At 34.7% G+C, this 20,067-nt stretch overlaps 2 protein-coding genes across 2 annotated transcripts; one reads left to right on the top strand and one right to left on the bottom strand.

Annotated features, from left to right (window-relative positions):
- Nucleotides 1-731: 731 nt before the first annotated feature.
- Nucleotides 732-13,547, bottom strand: LOC143244363 (uncharacterized). Its single transcript, XM_076488900.1, has 2 exons — nucleotides 13,413-13,547; nucleotides 732-1,307 (listed from the first exon to the last, which is right to left on the bottom strand). Exons 1-2 carry the CDS (start codon nucleotides 13,476-13,478, stop codon nucleotides 1,068-1,070), a joined length of 306 nt encoding a protein of 101 aa, XP_076345015.1. The 5' UTR covers nucleotides 13,479-13,547; the 3' UTR covers nucleotides 732-1,067.
- Nucleotides 13,469-18,253, top strand: LOC143244361 (nocturnin-like). Its single transcript, XM_076488898.1, has 3 exons — nucleotides 13,469-13,608; nucleotides 15,879-16,116; nucleotides 17,115-18,253. Exons 1-3 carry the CDS (start codon nucleotides 13,603-13,605, stop codon nucleotides 17,924-17,926), a joined length of 1,056 nt encoding a protein of 351 aa, XP_076345013.1. The 5' UTR covers nucleotides 13,469-13,602; the 3' UTR covers nucleotides 17,927-18,253.
- Nucleotides 18,254-20,067: the final 1,814 nt, after the last annotated feature.

Below are 20,067 nucleotides of genomic sequence, written 5' to 3'. Positions count from 1 at the left end.
ATCTCATCGTATCGAGAATTGTACTGAATAGAGAAGAAATGGTAAGACTCAAAATTCGTCCAAAACTACCTATCAATTAAACTGCTTTGTCTTTACTTCAAATGTTGTAAACTTTATGTATAATCGAAAGTTTATATACCGTACTAGAACCAATACAGAGAGGATAATAAAATGCTGAAAGTAACCTGTCATGTTGAGGATATTTTGAGGGAGGATTTTAATTCGAGAAGGTTTTAAATGTATATATATTTTATCTGTATTTCAATATCTACTTGCAAAACTATTTGGTAAATGTATATGGCACACTTGATTACTTTTTATTATAAAATAACTTAATGGTTGAACATTTGTTTCGTATTGTTACGACGACGGTTTAGATAAATAAATCTACAAGGTATAGCCTTATTTAGAGGAACGGTGCACGTTTTATATAACTGTGAAGATTCAATTATTTGAAAAAAAAAAAAACATTTCTGAGTGTTTAGGTGTTCTGAAGTTATTCGGTAGGTGAAACAGATATTTAAACTGGTTGAATTAGATGTCATTCGGCCTGAATTATATCTTGTTTCAACATATACTGCTCAGTTGATATTTGTAATTCGTTGTCTTAAATAATAACTGCTAATTATGAATTGTTAGATTGTGGGCAACTATCATAACAGTTTTATACATAAGATGAAGTATCCGATTTATGAAGTTAATATATGGATGGGGATTCTGTAATAACTAACACAAAAATCCTAATTTTTACACAATTTATTTATAATACATTATTAAAGTATTCACTGTTACATCGCCAAACGTTTTATGCAAGCTTTAAGAACTTAATATGCATATAGTTAGCACATGGTATATATACGCTGTGCGAGGGTTAGGGTTCAGTTTGTATGAAGAAGTAACGGTTTTTGTTTTGGTAGTAGGAGTACTTTATATTGATCGCTTTAAAAACCCGACTATTAATTTCCTTTGACAGTGATTTACGTGATTAGTTAACGGCCATTGGCCACAAAAGTGTCTTAAGAGGCGAAATTAGTTTCCTAGAATAGGTCAATTTTCTTATTTTGGTACTATGGGAGAAGACATTCCAGAACATCAGTCGGAAGACTTGAAGGCCACAGGATGGTATTGAATTTTTTGAAGTGTTTGTTCACGTGGTGAAATGAACGAGTAATTGGAAGTGGGAAGTTGATCAGTTCTTTCTTACAACGCTGAACCAATTCATAATGGGTTAGTTGTCCCGTCATTTCAACGTCGTTATCTGCTGTGTCTTCATTTACCGTTTTCTGATTCGAAATGTCCATCCCGTCCTGGAAAGTATTATTACTGTAACTAGTAGAAAAACTAAAATAGTGTCGAAAGTGATAATTTTAAACAGAAATTTGAAAATACAAGTACGTTGTGTAACGAAGTAATAAAATGTAAAAATACATTTCAATTGGTGATTATCTTTGTTGTTAATAAGTACAAAAATTCAAATTAATATAACCATTTCTAGCATTGTTTTAAATAATTCCATCCATATTTACTCTGAACATAATACTGTTGCTCGTAAATCGTTAGTTTGTTGTGACTGGTTAAAAAGAAGCAGGAACGGTTTCATATTTGTTAGTTTTTTAACATAAGAAAATATATGATGAAACATGTCTGTGCACTTCAGTAAAGTCGAGAAAGTCGATATTTGACCGTAGTTAACAACACACTGAAATTAAATAAAATCTTACTCAGTACACTTCACTTAAAATTGATTCATCTAAAATTTGACTTCTGACATCACCTCTCAGAAATCCTTAAAGCGTTTGTTTTTAAAACTGGTGTAATTTCTGGTGGCCAAAAAATACATTAAAAACGGTTTCAAGAACAAAATGATGCATGTGGATATTTTAAAACGAAATATTACCCATTGTCAAAAATTACAAAAAAGGGTTAAAAAGCAAAAACAAAATCAAATTACCAACAAAATCGGCCCTTCTCTTATTAGGAGTTGTTAAAATACATAGAAAAAGTTTTAAATTAGGAAAACTATTTTTTCTTTCTTAAATCAAATAAAACACTCAAATGGTTACTATAAACAAGCCATGGTAAATTAAACAGTTATAATGTATTTCCTCTGATAACGGTAAGTGCCTTTTAAAAGTTTATTCATTTAATATATCGGACCTCACCTCCGGATATGATACCACATGGAAGCTGTTAGAAAGCTTTAACAATGAATCTTTTTGGGTCGGGAATAACATAGTGACTAACGTACCGGGTTCTTGACCCTAGGATCATGAGTTGTGTCATGTTACCTCAAAAACAAAGCGATTCTCACTGTGAGGTCATGGGTACGTTATACGAAAGTTAAGTTCTACTAGTACATTAGGATAGACCGATGATGCCTTTACTGTAGCGAATAAATGATGAATTTGTGAAACATACAGATGTTTTGTTTTATCTCAATTTTTTTGAATACAATTTAATTAAATATATTACTGTATTATAAAGTTAAAAATACTATATTTGTTAAACAGATATTGTTTACAAAACTGAATAAGTTAAATAAGTTAGATTATGTATTATGGTAACTTATGATAATTTTCTGTGTTACCCGTGGGTATTTTGGTTGAATAACTTATATAAAAGCGACCTTGGAGTCTCTCCATGTAATTACAGCCATGGTGCAAATACAGTTATGTTCTAGCTGATCACCTTGAATCTTGACAAGAGCTTTGTAGCACAGATTTCATAGCAAAAAAAAAAAACACATCATAAAGCTTTCATGTTAAAAGCACATGAATGCTTTTTGCTGCTTTCCATAATCCATGGCCAGGTGGTTAAGGCATTCGACTCCGAGGGTCGGGGGTTCGAATCTCCGCCACATCAAACATGCTCTCTCTTTCAGCAGGTGGGTGGGGGATTTATAATGTGACGCTCAATCCCACTATTCATTGGTAAAAACGTAGCCCAAAAGTTGGCGGTGGGTGATGATGACTAGCTGCCTTCCTTTTAGTCTTACACTACTAAATTAGGGGCGGCTAGCACAGATAGCCCTCGTGTAGCTTTGAGCGAAAATTCAAAAGCAACAACAACGTAAAACCATTATCAAACCTACAATTTTGAGATCATAGCACAGTCAACGAATTGCGCAGAATTAAAACCAAACCGTAATCCACCTCGTGTATGAGGACAACGGCTCCCAACTATCATTTCAACAATGTGATCGTACAGAAATTCAAAGGCACTGTATCTAGTGATATTACCAGTATCTCTTTGTATGGAATAGCGTGGATATCTGTTTCTTTCTCCAGATACTTGAGGTATTACAATTGAGTGGATATACTCTAAAACAGCTGGTGTACATATCATTTGTGTCGCTTTTCCACACACAGATTCTTCTTGGTTGTGTTTTGTATTGCTATAAGACAATGCACTTTGCTTACTATAGCTAATGCACGACTTGTAGGTCTCTTTCCTGATGCTTCTCGTGTCTCAAACTGATTCGTATTCATTTGTTTTCTGGAGCCGTTAAGTACAAAAGGTGTTTCTATCTTAAAGTCTATGATTTGATATTTGCTGTTCCACTGACATTTTATATTGACTGTAGTTTTCATGTAACTCTTTGATTTTAATATTAATTACCATTTTAGCATAACTTACTCAACTCTTGCTCTCTACATTACAATACAGGAGAGATATAAATCACAATATGAACAATCACATCACCTAATCGTAGTAGTCTTGGTATACGAACATTTGTCCAACCTCGTTAAGTGTTATTAAGTTTATGACAGAATGCACCATCAGTCACGAAGATATTAAACCAATTACAAAGACAGAACGATCTTAAAAGTGTGTTGTAGCATGCCTGTTATTAGTTTTTGTGAGTTTTTTATTTATTAGTTGTAAGCAACTTGCAGTTGGAGGTCGTAATATAATTAACTAATTTAACCTAAAAAAAACAACTCCAATCAGAAATGTGTATCAAATAATTTCATCTTTACAATTCACTGACTAATAAAGTATAATAAAATATTTTAACCTATAAGATAAGTCGGAGGTACAGCGACATCTGGTGACCAATCTTGTATTGTCATTAGACAATATTATTTATTGTTTGACAATTTTATTTGGTTATTTTATGATTTAAATAACCAAAGACGCGTGGAACATTATACAAGCATATTAAAATTATTGTTGCTCTCTTAGTTTAGGAGATAAAATAAGAACATATGTAACAAGAACCTAAACGTTCTCGAAACTACAATATTCAACGCGAACCTTAAAACGTCTCTTACAGCTCAAGTTCTGAACTGCTGGCCAGATAAAAGGCTGTTATTTAGAATCGCCAGTCACTGAACATGATTTGTTTGTTTTTATTTAAACCAAATAACTAGATAGACCAACTTTCGTACCGTGCCTAACTAACTAAATGCTTGTTGAAAGAGCAGTGCATATTCCGCAATATTATTAACCCTAACCCTTCAATATGGAGGTCGGTACGGTAACCACAAGATTATATGAATTTTACTGCAGTTGATTAACAATAAACTCATCTTAGCACAAGTAAACGTACACGATAGACTGTCTGCGCTATGTCCATCGTGGGGAATCTAACCTCGGATTTTAGCGTTGTGTCTCCCTAAACTTACCACTAGACCAACGGTAGGCCCAGTAATAAACGATTAAACAACATTTAACATATTATGTTTTAAACCTTCACTCACGTATTGTTACTTTAACATAGAATGTTGGTCAAAGAAGTAACTAAGTTTCTTTCTCCCTACTTATCTATTGTACTGTGTCATCTCATCTAAAACCTATATTAATCTCTCGAATCGATGCGAATGAAAAAATTCGACACCACTGTTTTCCACTGTGGATTAGGTAATACCTTGAGGATATTATCTCCGTTACCATTCGACGTGAATTACGAACGCTACTGTAATCTGGTTAAATTAATTAGAACTGCCTCTTAATGACACTTTAAAAATTCAAATTTTATTCCAGTCAGATAAAATATGTGGTATTTTTATATATCTTCTCAATTTCTTGGCTAAACTCTTTGACCAAGACGAATTCTACCAGGCAGCGTCTTTTTAAATGGAATTATACCAACTATTTAATGTCTAAGTCTGCTCGGTTGTTGTACACTCTCTGTTATAAAAGGCTATTTGTGTTGTATTCACAGAGATTGTGCCCATAATTTTTCTTTTCTTAATAATACTCGTTCACAAATGCACTAGAGGTTGTATCCTTAATTTATCACCTAACCCAGAGTGAAAAACAATGCTGTCAAATTGTACAATTGACAGCGGTTCGAGAGGCTATTATAGATACTAGATGAATGACACAGTACAATACATAAGTAGGGCGAAAGGAACTTAGTTGCTTCTTTGACCAACATTCTATGTTAATGTTACAACATGCGAGTCAAAGTTTAAAGCCTAATCTGTTAAATGTCGTTTAATCGTTTATTATTGGACCTATCATTGGCAATATTTTTTTTCATTTTTTATCATAAATACACACACACACAATAAACTAGTGTTGTATAAATTTTCATGGCTTTAATTATGTAACAAATTACGTAAAGCGAAGCAGGTATTAATATGTGCTAAGAGCTGATTGAAGTACAAATATGAAGTACTCTTGTTTCATTAAAAAACAAAAAAACAAACAGTTACGTAAAACCTTGCCTCACGCACTGCTGAATATCCAACTAAACATCAACTGCTTTTAAGGCGGTTTTCTGCCATTAATACTAACAAATGATGATCACGTGGGAGTGTTCGAAATGCACGTCACTCACGTTCAATGAAATGTGAACTATATAATCAGTAAGGTCTAAGGGTCATTGCAGTACAAGGAAAAGAGGGGGAAACTAGAGCAAATATCACTTTGCTACACTGGGATTTCCTACTTTCGTTAACCTGGACTCAGACGTTACTGTAACGTATGACTCGCTCTAAGGTGGAGAGAAGGAGAGCGGGTTATAGAAGTACTTTGTAAACAATTTTGACTTTTCACTGCTATCAGTATGACCTCTATAGGCTCAAATCGTTTAAGACGATACTATAATCTTCTTTCGGGAGATTTATATAAATTCATTTTGTATGACAATTTGTTAAAAAAGAAAGTCGACTTCTTTTCTTGTTTTATTTTGCTTGTAATTTTGAATTTCGCGCAAAGCTACACGAGGGCTATTTGCACTATCCGTCCCTAATTTAGCAGTGTAAGACTAGAGAGAAGGCAGGCAGCTAATCATCACCACCCACAGCCAACTCTTAGGCTACTCTTTTAACAACAAATAGTGGGATTGACTGCCCCATTATAACGTCCCCACGGCTGAAAGGACGAATATGTTTGGTGCGACGGGGATTCGAACCCGTGATCTTCGGAGTTTTTTTCTTAAGAACACTTGCTGTAAAGCACAAATAGGAGTTCGAATGCAAACTTTTATTTCTTGGCTCCATAACACCAACGACTTTTCCTCCAGCGAGTCAGTGTTAAGCTCCAGGGTTTAAAACGCCATAATTTGGGGTTTTATCCCTGCAGCAGAGGCAACACATATGGCCCATTAAATAGCTTTTACTCAATAATTCTTCAAGTGTAATAAACGAAATATTAGAGTTCTGTACACTAGAAAGAGTTACCTAACGCGTGGTAGCTTACACCACTAGAAACCCAGTTTCGATACCTGTAGTGGGCAGAGCATAGATAGCCCATTGTGTGTTTACCTCAAAACAAACAAACGTTATATTCAACCAACAAGGAAATGGGAAATTCCAAGTTTGAACTAATAAAGTGGTCTTCTTGAAGCCGCTTGGCAGTTTCCGGTCATAACTAGGCCATAGAGGAAGTGACAGTTCGTAGATCCTGTAAGTTGGGTACGAACACGGATATTTCTTGACAGTAAACAAGCACAGGCGATATTGAAAAGCAGATGAATATTCGTTAATTTGTACACAATCTTTCTTCGTTCTTGAACTCGTGATATTCAAGGAAAATAAGGTTTAAACATCGATGTAAATGAAGTGAAGGTTTTATAATTGTTTTATTCCACGAGTGACTTCAATACGCCAGTCTTATAGTTAACGTTGAATAAAAATCAAGACATTTCCTTTATATTACGAAAATAAAAAAATAAAAGTATGACCAAGATACCTCCCGATTTCTGATGACGTGGCATGACCTAGTGGTTAGGGCATTCGACTCGCAACCTACAGGTCTTGGGTTCGATTCCCCGTCACCGAACTCACTAGCCCTTTCAACCGTGATGGTTAGTCCCAGTATTCGCTGGTAAAACAATGTGTTTGCTTGTTTCAAAGATGTTATTTTCTTTCGCGCTAAGCTACACAGTCGTTCACTTTATTTTAAGTTGCCCTAACTGAACTTTTAATATGGTCTATCTATCTGTGTATACTTCTTCGTACATATAACTATCTTAGATTTTTTATTCTAAATGTGAAAATAACTGTAAAAAATATATTTCTACAACTTCGTCAACTGAAGATATTATATATTTGAACATGAATTTTAAAGCTTTTGGTTGAGTATGTTAAGAACAAAGCAACACAAAACGATATCTGTGCTCTGTTCACTACGGGTATCGTAGCCTTAAGTTTGTTGTTTTAAGCCTTTAAACTTAACGTTGAACCCAGCTATTAATATTAAATGTTTGTCAGTTGATTACCTTATGTGTAAATTTATTATTTATAAAGTAACCACTTACAAATTCAACATTAGGATTACACCACTACTGTATTTATAACCAAACCCTCACTTTAATTCTCATTAGTTGTGATCAAATAACATTTATAAAAAAAAATACATTTCACCTTCCTAGTTCAGTTGCTAAGACCTTCACTTTTGAATCTGTATTCTTCTACTGATAACTAAAAACATTTCTGTGAGTTCACTATTCTGTTAATAATAACTAAAACCTTTACTTTTGGATCTGTATTATTGTACTGATAACTAAAAACATTTCTGGTAGTTCACTATTCTATTAATAATAACTAAAACCTTTACATTTGGATCTGTATTATTCTACTGATAATTCAAAACATTTCTGTAAGTTCACTATTTTATTAATAATAACCAAAACCTTTACTTTTGGATCTGTACTCTTTTAATAATATCCCCACAGTGGTACAGCGGCATATCTGTTGTATCACACCGCTAGCACCCGGGTTTCGATACCCGTGGTGGCCAGAGCACAAATAGCCCTTTTATTGATATGGGGTGAACAACGTTTCGACCATTCTAGGTCATCTTAAGGTTAAGAAACTCTTAATAACCTTAAGATGACCTAGAATGGTCGAAACGTTGTTCTCTCCTTATAAATAAAAGTGTCAATACCCATACTAGCTGTTCTGAGATACATTTTTATTTCATGTGGGTTTTTCATCATCAAGAAAAAGTCCTTTGTGTAGCTTTGTGCTTAATTACAAACAAATCAAACTTCTACTAATAATCAAAAACATTTGTTTAAGGTCACTATTCTATTAATGGTAACCAAAACGTTTAAGAAATTACAGATTTGTGTTTTGTTTTGAAGAGAAACGTTTTGTCTTTTATTTATTTTTTAAACGCACACATTTCCCAGTCCAATCTTCACTGTTCTACGTAACTTGCATACTCAGAACACCCAAAAGTTTGAGTGACGTAATTTCTCAATGGTTTAGGTAAACGTGACATAAGCGCGACCTATATTTTTAAAGCTACCATATCATTAAATTCCGAAAGACAAAACGACAAATTTAGCAGTACTTTCTTCTGAAATCTAAGAAACAAAAGAGGGGAAAATGACGCAATAAAGAATTATTGTTTGAAGTAATATAAAATCACTTGCAATACAACAATAATTTCATTGATAAAAAGTGATTTGTTGTCAGTAGGGTTCGTGCTCAAGAGTTTTTATATAGCCAGGAGTTCTTTCACAGTTCTCAATAAAAAAAGGTAACATATGTTTACTCTTTTATTTATTTTTAATAAAAGACAGAATAGAAAAATAGTCTTGATGAATGAAAAACAAAAATAGAGGGGGACATTTGTTACCCCTTTTGTTTTCTTTACTTTTATACGTCAATTCATTGTTAATAAATTACGAATAATTTATCATGTTTCAAAATTACTTGTGTAGAGGGCAACTCTCTGTTCTGTAGATCTTACGAAAGGCAGTCAAATTAACCTTGAACTTGCCCTACAAGCCCGTGAACTAATAAGATCAAATACGCACTGGGGTCAGGGCGAAGGTCGAGATGGATTTGGGAGCAATAATAAATGACTTTATTTTCTGTTAGATTAAACAGAATTGCGCTACTTATAAGGAAAACTCCTTAATTAGTGTCTGATATATTTATATTCTACAGATTTCGTCATTTGTAATTTATCTTGCCAGACAATACTAAGAGACGTTATAAAGATAAAAGTCCGACAGTATTAAAATAGACGCAGACATTAACGTCTTTGTTGTAGTTAGTTCTCAACTATCTGCAAATAACCGAGTTGAAAAGAGTTATTATGAAGGCCACAGTGTCTGTAACTGGTAAATGAATTGACATTTAGGTCAAACAACAAAATCGTGAACAGGTTCTGTACATTTATTAGAAAACAAAACATTGCTTATAGTATTATTAGGTGTACAAAATATTGGAAGCTTAAACAGTGATCAGGTATATAAAATATTGAAGGTTTATAGAGATATTAGGTATATAGAATACTGTAGGTTTATACAGTTGTTAACTACAAAATATTGCACGAGACTAATACAATTTTTAGGTATACGTCATATCGGAGGTTTATACTGTTATTAAATATGCAGAATATTGGCGGTTTATACGGTTATTAGATATACAGAAAATTGGAGGTTTATACATTTATTAGATGTATAGAATATTAAAGGTTTATACAGTTTTTTAGATATACAGAACATCTGAGGTTTATACAGTTTTTAGGTAAACAGAGTATTGGCGGTTTATACACTTATTATATGTATAGAATATTAAAGGTTGATACAGTTATTAGGTATACAGAAATGTTAGTTTAGGTAAATGTATACCATTACTAGCAATGGTTTCCTGTTTGGCATTTATTACACAAGTTTCAGGGTAAAAGTACAGTCTAGACTGTGCCGTTCGACATGTAGTTCTACTAACTAACTATATGTAACGACGTATTTTATTCTGTCCAACTTCACTATATTATATATTACGTAACTTGTCCTGAAGATTTAGATCAAACCTAACTACAAAACAACTTAATTGTGATGCCTGTCAGAGTTTGGAGGATTATTAAACATATGAAATACTGAAAGGTTATACAGTTATTAGTTATTTAGGATATTGCACATTTACCGTATTTCCCAGCGTCAAAGATGCTATTTTTTCCCAGAGTAAGTCTCAAAAATTTACCCTGCGTCTTCCAGGCCGAAGGTTTTGTTGCTCATAGGTCTACACCTAAACCTAGAGGAAGCGTTTCGATACTAGACAGTAATCCAAGCCCCTCTATACGACCCAGAATGAAATGTTTAAGTTACTTAGTATTAAATAACAAATAAATAAACAAGAACAAGTCACCGTACATATGATGCTGTAATACCGGCACTATTTTTAACCCCTCAGGCTTAGAATAACGTTATTGCTGGTAATAATACAGATATTCCAGAGATAATATAAGGTACACACTTTCAAAGGTAGATATGATAAACATATAGCTCACAAAAAACGAGAAGTGTGCAAGAGGATGTATGTACCACAAGTCACTAAACAATCCACGAAATATCTTGGTAAGATTGGTGGAAGTGCTGCGACCTTATTCTTATGTTTGTCTTTTTTTATCAAAATTTAGTTAATCAAAATGGGGGTACATCTTCGACGCCGAGAAACACGGTACTCACTTCCTTCATGGGTACTCTCGACTAGTGGAAAATGACAGCTAGAGGGAAAGCTACAGATTTATTGTGCCAATGTGAAAACTTTTTCTTTGTGTGTGTGTGTGACTATAGTAAATTTATTAGTGTTGAGAAGATTTGGGACTTTAAAGGTAGGTTCAACTTGATAACACCGAATCTACTACCAGAAGGGCGTTACATAACACCATATCAACAATGTAGATTCAATCCGATATCATAAACCTTATAACATTCATATGTATACATATCTGAGTACTAGGGACTAGGTAGCATTAATTCCCCTGGTAGAGGAATATTTGCGGTCATGGATTTCCCTTCCTTTCTGTTTTTTTTTACTTGTGATCAAGGGGGTACTATTTCCACGCTTCGGTATTCCCCGTGTCACTAAATAGTTGGTATTTCCGCATTTGCTAACTGATTTGTTACTGTCTTTCACAGCAAACAATATTCCAATTAATGAAAATAACATTTAGATGAATTATCACGAACTTCCTCGGTAGCTTCACTGCACGTTCCAAGCATATCATTACGTGATCGTTTTAAGTTCAGTATCTCACTAGAAGCCACTGTCTATGAGAGGATCCATATTTTAAGGAAGTAAAATAAGCCCGAAACTCAGTCGAATGTGTTCATTTACTCCATCTATATCGGGTAATCCCGAGGTTTGTTTTTACATCGAAACCGCATTAGAATGTTTGCTGTGTCTACCAAGAAAAATCGAACCTGGGATTCTAGCATTATAAGCACGCGAGCTTGCTGCTGTCCCAACGTGGGGACAACCAATTTCCAACAGTGACAAGTTTTGAGAACGGAGAGCTTGGGGTATGAAACAAAAGATAAATGACTAATATATACAAAACGTGTCTGAGTGTTTATACAACAGAAGAGAATTGTTTGTTTGTTTTTAAATTTCGCGCAAAGCTACTCGAGAGCTATCTGCGCTAGCCGTCCCTAATTTAGCGGTGTAAGAGGAAAGGCAGCTAGTCATCACCACCCACCGTCAATTCTTGGGATACTCTTTTACCAATGAATAGTGGGAGTGACTGTAACTTTATAACGCCCACACGGCTGAAAGGGCGAGCATGTTTGGTGCGACGAGGACTCGAACCCGCGACCCTCGGATTGCGAGTCGAACGCCTTAGCCCACCTGGCCATGCCGGGCCCAGAAGAGAATGTAAACTATTAGTTAACAGCGACGGTAACCAACTGATGAATCAATGCATATAGGCGCCCGCAAAAATTTTTCCAGGATGGATTAGGGGAAAAGCAATGTGAAGTAAATGAAATTCTTACACAATTCACATGCGTGTAGTGAATGAATAAAAAAAGGATTAAAGAATTATGCTTTTCATCTTTTTCAGGGGGACGTGCTCCCCTTCACCACAGACTCCAATATCGATGCATCTTACTATTTATAACTAAGAAAGTAAGAAATGTATATTTAATCAAATATAGCTATTACCAAAATGTCTTTTCAATTTCGCTCTTAGAAGCTTGCTGTGACTGGAAGGTAATACTGATAATTCAGTGTATGTTTTTACCAGGGGCGTAGATGTTTTACACCCGATGGGAGGATGATTTTTGCAACCACTTACGTGGACTGTTCCATTTGCAAATTAGTAATCTCTGATTACATGAACCTGAAAGCTGTAAACATGCAGTCACAGAGTAATCTTGTTGCCACGATACTTGCATGTATACTTAGGCCTACTGACTGATACTACGAACTATCGCTTATATCGAAAAGCTTAGAAGCACGCCTATATTAAAGATATACATTTCGGCTACTGAAAAAGCCTACATCTAGACCTAATTATGTAATTCGATTGGTAAGAACACGAGAATCACAAGAACAAACACACAATTTGTAGGCCTGTGATGCAATAAAACAATTCAACAGACCAAACTGTAGGGGGGATGATTATATGTACCATACCCCCCACCTAAATTGAAGGGGGGATGTATACCCCATCCCCTCAGGATTTATGCCCCTGGTTTTTACTGAAAATCTACTACGCTATCTAAATCAATTAAACTTTAATTACTTGCAGAGAAAAACACAAAAACATGCGCTATTAACCAAGCACAGAAGTATCACTTTTAATAAGATAAAATACAAATCACAAGTTTATGAAGTTGTATATTTTAAGATATATATTTTATAGTCTTTCTAATATAAAAACTCTTCCTTTTAAAACTCATAGAATATTCTATATGTATCTCTGTTTTACCTTGAACCACAGACACTGTTCCGAAGTTGAGCGGGTAAATCCCCCAATTTTTACTTCATTATATCTCATTATCAGTTCCTCCATTCCATTTCAATTTAAAACCTTAAATACAGCAGATGAAGAGCGTATTTCCCCAGTCACAATCTCAGATTCTTAATATTGAAATATTTTAAATAAGCTTAACAACAAGGGATACGAAAGTTTGTTTGGAAGGTAGATATTAAAGAGCAGGAATATTAGTGGTTTTTAGAAAGAATAGCGGTAGAATAATTTCAAAAATACATTACTAGCAAGACGAATGGACTTTGAGATTTATAAGAGGAGGCCTCGTCTGTCGGACACACTTTGTACATCAAGACCGTTCTCTCCTATAGGTGCTAGAGCAGCCGAAGTCGAGTTTGCTTCGTAGCAGAGTGTGTTCTTCGCTGACGACTCCGCCTATACGTACTAAGGTTAAATATTTGAAAAACGAAGAAAATGAGCGTAAGTATCGTTATTATTCAACACGCGTTTATTATTTTGGGTTAAGATTCTTGAATAAAGATTTCAAAAGGAATCATTTTTCTGTGTAAAGTAGCTTCTACTTTATTTGCATTTCATTAATCCTCGCTAAGATAATTTAGGCTAATCGTTTTTATACGAATGTTTTCACGGTTTCTATCTTTAGGCCGTGTACGATTTAGTAATGTCAAGTTTATATTATCAGTCTGTCTAATTCAGGCTTAAGAAACTGTGATATTCTTTTTCTAATGTGACACCAGTTATTTTGTTTTATTCTGTGGGATCTCGCTATTTGGTCTTTATCCAATATTGCTTTGAACCACGGCTCTTTTGGGAATTGGTGCAGCATGGACAGAAGGTTAAGACACTCGACTCATAATCTGAGGATCGGGGGTTCGAATCCCCATCACACCAAACATGCTCGCCCTTTCAGCCGTGGGTGGGGGCGTTATAATGTTACGGCCAATCCCACTATTCGTTGGTAAAAGAGTAGCCCAAGAGTTGGCGGTGAGTGGTGATGACTAGCTACCTTCCTTTTTGTCTTACACTGCTAAATTAGGGAGAGCTAGCGCAGCTAGCCCTCGTGTAGCTTTGCGTGAAATTCAAAAACAAACACATCTTCCGGGAATCCTATAAACTTAAGTTAATATTCACTAGTTTTAAAACACCAGTAATTATTTTTGAGTTTCGTAGGTTAACGAACTCCTTTTTAGATTATCTAGCTCAAATACACTCTATTAATAATTCTTAATCTATGGTTCTCTTCATATGGTCCATGGCATGGTTGGAAAGTTTGGAAAAGAAGCGGTGGGGTAGTGTATACATCTAACTTTAGTTGATCAATATATTTTTTAAAAATCAGGTGGTTTAGACTGATTGATTCGAATATTCGTACAAATCTTTTCGTGCTATTTGCGACCTGCGCTAGTTCTTCTTAGTTTTGAAGCAAAACACTAGGGAAAAGACAGCCACCTACCACCAACCTATCCTAATAAAATAGTGGGATTTGAATCTCGTGTAACGTACCCACGGCCTGCGGTAGCGTGACACATTCCATGGAACCTCGGTCCACACCCCAGCACACTAACCACTATGTTATGGTTTGGTTTGTGTCGAATTTCGAGCAAAGCTACTCGAGAGCTATCTGTGCTAGCTGTCCCTAATTCAGCAATGTAAGACTAGAGGGAAGGCAGCTAGTCATCACCACCCACCGCCAATTCTTGGGCTGCTCTTTTACCAACGAACAGTGGGATTGACCGTGATATTATAACGCCCCCCCGGCTGAGAGGGCAAGCATGTTTGGTGTGACGGCGATTCGAACCCGTGACCTTCAGATTATGAGTCGAGTGTCTTAACCACCTGGCCATGCCGGGTCTCACTATGTTACGCCCGACCTGAGAGATTTATAAGATTAAAGCGTATTGGTGTCATATTCAAAGGTCAGGCACTCGTATAGTAGATGGATAAACTTTTAAAAGGCACTTACGGCTGTCAAAGGAGATCCATTATCACTGTTTATAGTAACTATTTGAGTGTTTTATTTGGTTTAAGAAAGAAAAAAGCCTTTGTATGTATTTTAACAACTCCTAATAAGAGAAGAACCAATAATTTTAATAATTTGATTTGGGTTTTTTAACCCTTTTTTGTAAATTTTAACAATTGGTAATATTTCATTTTAAAATATCCACATGCATCATTTTGTTCTTGAAACCGTTTTTAATGTATTTTTTGGCCACCAGGAATTAAACCTGTTTTAAAAACAAACGCTTTAAGGATTTCTGAGAGATGATGTCAGAAGTCAAAGTTTAGATGAATCAATTTTAAGTGAAGTGTACTGAGTAAGATTTTATTTAATTTCAGTGTGTTGTTAACTACGGTCAAATATCGACTTTTTCAACTTTACTGAAGTGCACAGACATGTTTCATCATATATTTTCTTATGTTAAAAAACTAACAAATATGAAACCGTTCCTGCTTCTTTTTAACCAGTCACAACAAACTAACGATGTACGAGCAACAGTATTATGTTCAGAGTAAATATGGATGGAATTATTTAAAACAATGCTAGAAATGGTTATATTAATTTGAAATTTTGTACTTATTAACAACAAAGATAATCACCAATTGAAATGTATTTTTACATTTTATTACTTCGTTACACAACGTACTTGTATTTTCAAATTTCTGTTTAAAATTATCACTTTCGACACTATTTTAGTTTTTCTACTAGTTACAGTAATAATACTTTCCAGGACGGGATGGACATTTCGAATCAGAAAACGGTAAATGAAGACACAGCAGACAACGACGTTGAAATGACGGGACAACTAACCCGTTATGAATTGGTTCAGCGTTGTAAGAAAGAACTGATCAACTTCCCACTTCCAATTACTCGTTCATTTCACCACGTGAACAAACACTTCAAAGATACGGTACCATCCTCTAGCTCTCAAGTCTTCCGACTGTTGTCTTGGAACATCCTCTCCCAAGGTACCAAAACAATAGAAATAAAAATAATCTATTCGAGTAAAATGCTTTGAAAGTATTAAAATAAAAATAATACAACATCATGAAATGAATATCTGTTTATTTTAAAACTGTAATCTATTACAATAATTCTTGAGCAAGGGAAAACAGAACTATTTGAATGTTTTGATTGGTTATTTTGTATCAGACTTATGCATCTAATGTTTGTAGAGTGGACTTGTACTGCTAGAAACCAGGTTTCAATACCGGTAGTGGGCAGAGCACAGATAGCTCATTTGTAGTTTTGTACGTAATAACAAACAACAACAACATTTTTTTTTTCACTAATGAGTTTAAAACTGTAAATAATTTATTTATTATAATATATTTGAAATGTTTCTTGGGTTTCGCGTTTTACAGACGTTTATTATAATTCAAGATTTCTGTTAAATTCTATATTCAGTGAAATGAAAACTGATAGATGCAATATCTGCTCGGTAAATAGAATCACAGATTCCAATATCACCCAATCTCAGTTTTATTTTAAGGAAGTATGCATAGACTAGTGATTAGCATGCCGAGTTATGAAATAATAAGTCCAAGGCTCGAAGATGTGCCGCTGAAAATAAACCACACTTAAATTGTGGAGGCATTATAATTAAAACATTTAATCTTCTTATAAGGTTGAAAGTAACTGGTAGGTGGCAGGGTGACAGATACTGTTGATGGACTATCCTCTTTCTTGTTATCAGGTCAAAATTAGGATTAGTTTTGAAGTTAAGCACAAAGCTACACAATGGGTTATCTGTGCTCTGCCAACCACGGGTATCGAAAACCGGTTTCTAGCGTTGCAAGTTCGCAGACATACCGCTGTACCACTGGAGAGTGGGGCAGAAAAAGGAACAGCTATGCTAAAACTCTACGAATTTCGAGTTTCAAAATGTTATATTCTATATTTTACCGTGAGCTTTTAAAATTCTTATTATATTTATTTATTGATATTTTTCCATATTGTGCATTAGTTATAGGAGAAAAAATTGACCGTTTTGTGGCTTGCCCACTGGAGGTTCTGGACTGGAAGACTCGTCGGTGGAGGATTCTGGAAGAGATTCTCTTTTATCGATCTGATATAATCTGTCTACAAGAAGTGGACCATTTTGAATTTTTCAAGAAGACGTTAGGAACATTGGATTTTTCAGGTGTGTTCTTTCCTAAACCAGATTCTCTTTGTTATTACATTAAGGACAATAATGGACCAGATGGATGTGCTATTTTTTATGATAACACAAAATTCCGGTTACTCAAGACAGTCACCAGGGTGCTGGAAGTTCTAAACCACAAGACAAATCAAGTTGCAATTATCTGCATCTTGAAAAGAAAACTGGACAATCGCGAAATTTGTGTGGTCACCACTCATTTAAGAGCTCGACAAGGCCACGCCTTAGCAGAGTTCCGAAACAAGCAAGGGAAAGATCTTTTGCGGTTTATACAGGAAAATTACGGTAAAAGACCTCTGGTTCTTGCTGGAGATTTCAACGCAGAACCAACCGAGCCCGTATACAAGACCTTACTGTCTTGTCCAGCCCCAAAATTAAAGAGTTCTTACACGTATTTAAGTGATACACGAGAAGAACCATTTTTCACAACATGGAAGATACGAGAAGAAGGAGAAGTTTCCCGCACTTTGGACTACATTTTCTTCACACAACGAGATTTCAGAGTTGAACAACTCCTGAAACTGCCACTAGGGGAACAAATTGGAGCAAACCGAATCCCTTCTTTACGCTACCCTTCCGATCATTTTTCACTAGTATGCGATTTTAAATTCAACTAGCTTCTCACAGTTTAACAGTTTGGAGTTCTTACGTAGATGAGTAGAAAGAAATACTGTTTTATTTCTGTTACCTTGTTGACAGCGAGAGTGGCAAGCACGTGTCGAGATTAAAATGGAAACGCAGCACTATTTCCCTTGACCCACCAATGCAAATTTGCTTCCAGTGCCCCTGTTTGTACAAAAACAAGACATAATTATGTATAAAACTGTAAGAGCAGTTGGAAACAAGCTAGAATTCATAATTAGCACTCTCATATCTAATTATTTAAGACGGCGAGTGACATAGATCATGTGAACAATGCTCATTAACATCTTACAAGATATAATCGTACCAGAATGATATCTTATAAACATTTACTTCAACCTAACGACTTCTTCAGAACACAAGTATTTTTCGAATAAAAAAAATTGCATTTTTGTAAATAGAGCAAAAACATTAAAACATTTTGAGCGTTTCGACTGAGGTCGTATGTTTTAGGCTTAACAACACTTATACATAAGGGAAGGTGAAGCAATTTGCATAACGTTTAATTCAGCACGTGTCTTATGAATTCACAAACTTTCCCGCTTAGAAACATTTTTAAGTCGCGGTCCTGTAAGCAGTAGCGAATAATGGATGACTTGTTATGTATATCCTTGTCTTAACAATTAAAGAGATAAAAGTTTGGACACCCTGTTACTTTATGAATGGAAATAAAGATAAAAAAAAAAACGGTTTAAAGAACTTCGTATCTATATATCGTTACTGATTTCGTTTGTTTAGAATTTCGTGCAAAGCTACACGAGGGCTGTTGACCCTCGCCTCCCCTAATTTAACTGTGATAAAATATAGAGAAGTAGATAGTCAACACCACCTACCGTCAACTATTGGGTTATTCTTTTACCAACGAATAGTGGGATTGATCATAACATTATAACGTTTTCACGACTGAAAGGATGAGCTTGATTGGAAAGAGGAATTCGAATCCTAATTATTAGGCCTAATTCGTTATTACTTAAGTAACATAGAGGGGTGAAGACTGATAATAACTATTCTATATTTTTTTTAAATGTTAGCACGATTTATTCTAGCACAAATTAAAATTTTTGTTTTATTTTTTTACCCTTCAGTTAAAAATTATTACAACATGCTTTGTATGTTCAGCAACATTTTTAAAGTAATTGAATGTTGTATAAATCAAAGTGAAAGGATAAACGTTTCAAATTATTTTTACAACCAATTTTTCATAAGATTAAATGGATAAAACCAATTAATCATATAAGACGTGAATTTAAAAAGTTGTTTGTTTTTTGTTTGGTGTCTTATGGTGCAAAGCATCAGAGTTGAATTAAAAAAAACGTTTGGAAATTAATGAATGGCTTATAATTTACGATATATACGAGTTAACTAAGCCTACTGATTTTTGCATTGTCATAAACCTAATAAAAGTTGCTTTGGAAACATATCTCAGCAAAACGAAAACAAAACAAAAACTAAATAATTATTGTTATCAAAGTGTTCGATTTGTATCTGCTAAAAACCTTTCAAACAGAGGTTGACTTTCTTTCAACAAACCCAACAACACACAAGTTTGTTACATATGTTACCGATTATAATTTTTAACATATCATTTTTTAATAGCCCAAAACAGTTTCGCAAAACGAAAAATATAATACCATTTCATTTGCAAACGAAATGTATTACACATCACTACTGACAAAGCATTTCCTTTAATATAAGAGCTCATTAGGTCGGTTGGGCATGCAACATAACACTTTCCGTCGAAATGCTATTTATAACAGTCATTTATAAGATGTGCGTCCATATGGTATACAAATCGTATGTCAGTATGAGTGTCTATTCCTGACTCATCAAGAATTGCAAGGAGCTCCATAAGCATTTGTCGTTTTTATACATTTTGTTTTATTAATTTTATTTGCGGCAAATATACACGAAAATATTTCGAATTAATACTACAGGATGCCCCTAGAGTCTCAACGGTAATCTTTAAGACTCGTAATAGTTAAAGCTGGGACTTGGTCCTCGTGGTGAACACAGCACAGATAACCTACTGCAGCATTTCTCATACGGGGTCCACGAGAGTATTGCAAGAAGTTTGTGAGTAATGTCCGAATTATCATTAAAATGTTTATTATAAAAA

Source organism: Tachypleus tridentatus, chromosome 2, assembly GCF_004210375.1.
Source record: "Tachypleus tridentatus isolate NWPU-2018 chromosome 2, ASM421037v1, whole genome shotgun sequence".
Lineage (NCBI taxonomy): Eukaryota > Metazoa > Arthropoda > Merostomata > Xiphosura > Limulidae > Tachypleus > Tachypleus tridentatus.
This window is presented reverse-complemented; position numbering and strand designations above follow the sequence as displayed.

Coding starts and splice junctions, on each gene's coding strand:
- LOC143244363 (XM_076488900.1), bottom strand. CDS start 13,478: ATGTACAAAGTGTGTCCGACAGACGAGGCCTCCTCTTATAAATCTCAA. Junction 1,308..13,412: donor AAAGTCCATTCGTCTTGCTA/GTAATGTATTTT, acceptor AATACTTTCCAG/GACGGGATGGACATTTCGAA.
- LOC143244361 (XM_076488898.1), top strand. Junction 16,117..17,114: donor TTGGAACATCCTCTCCCAAG/GTACCAAAACAA, acceptor ATTGTGCATTAG/TTATAGGAGAAAAAATTGAC.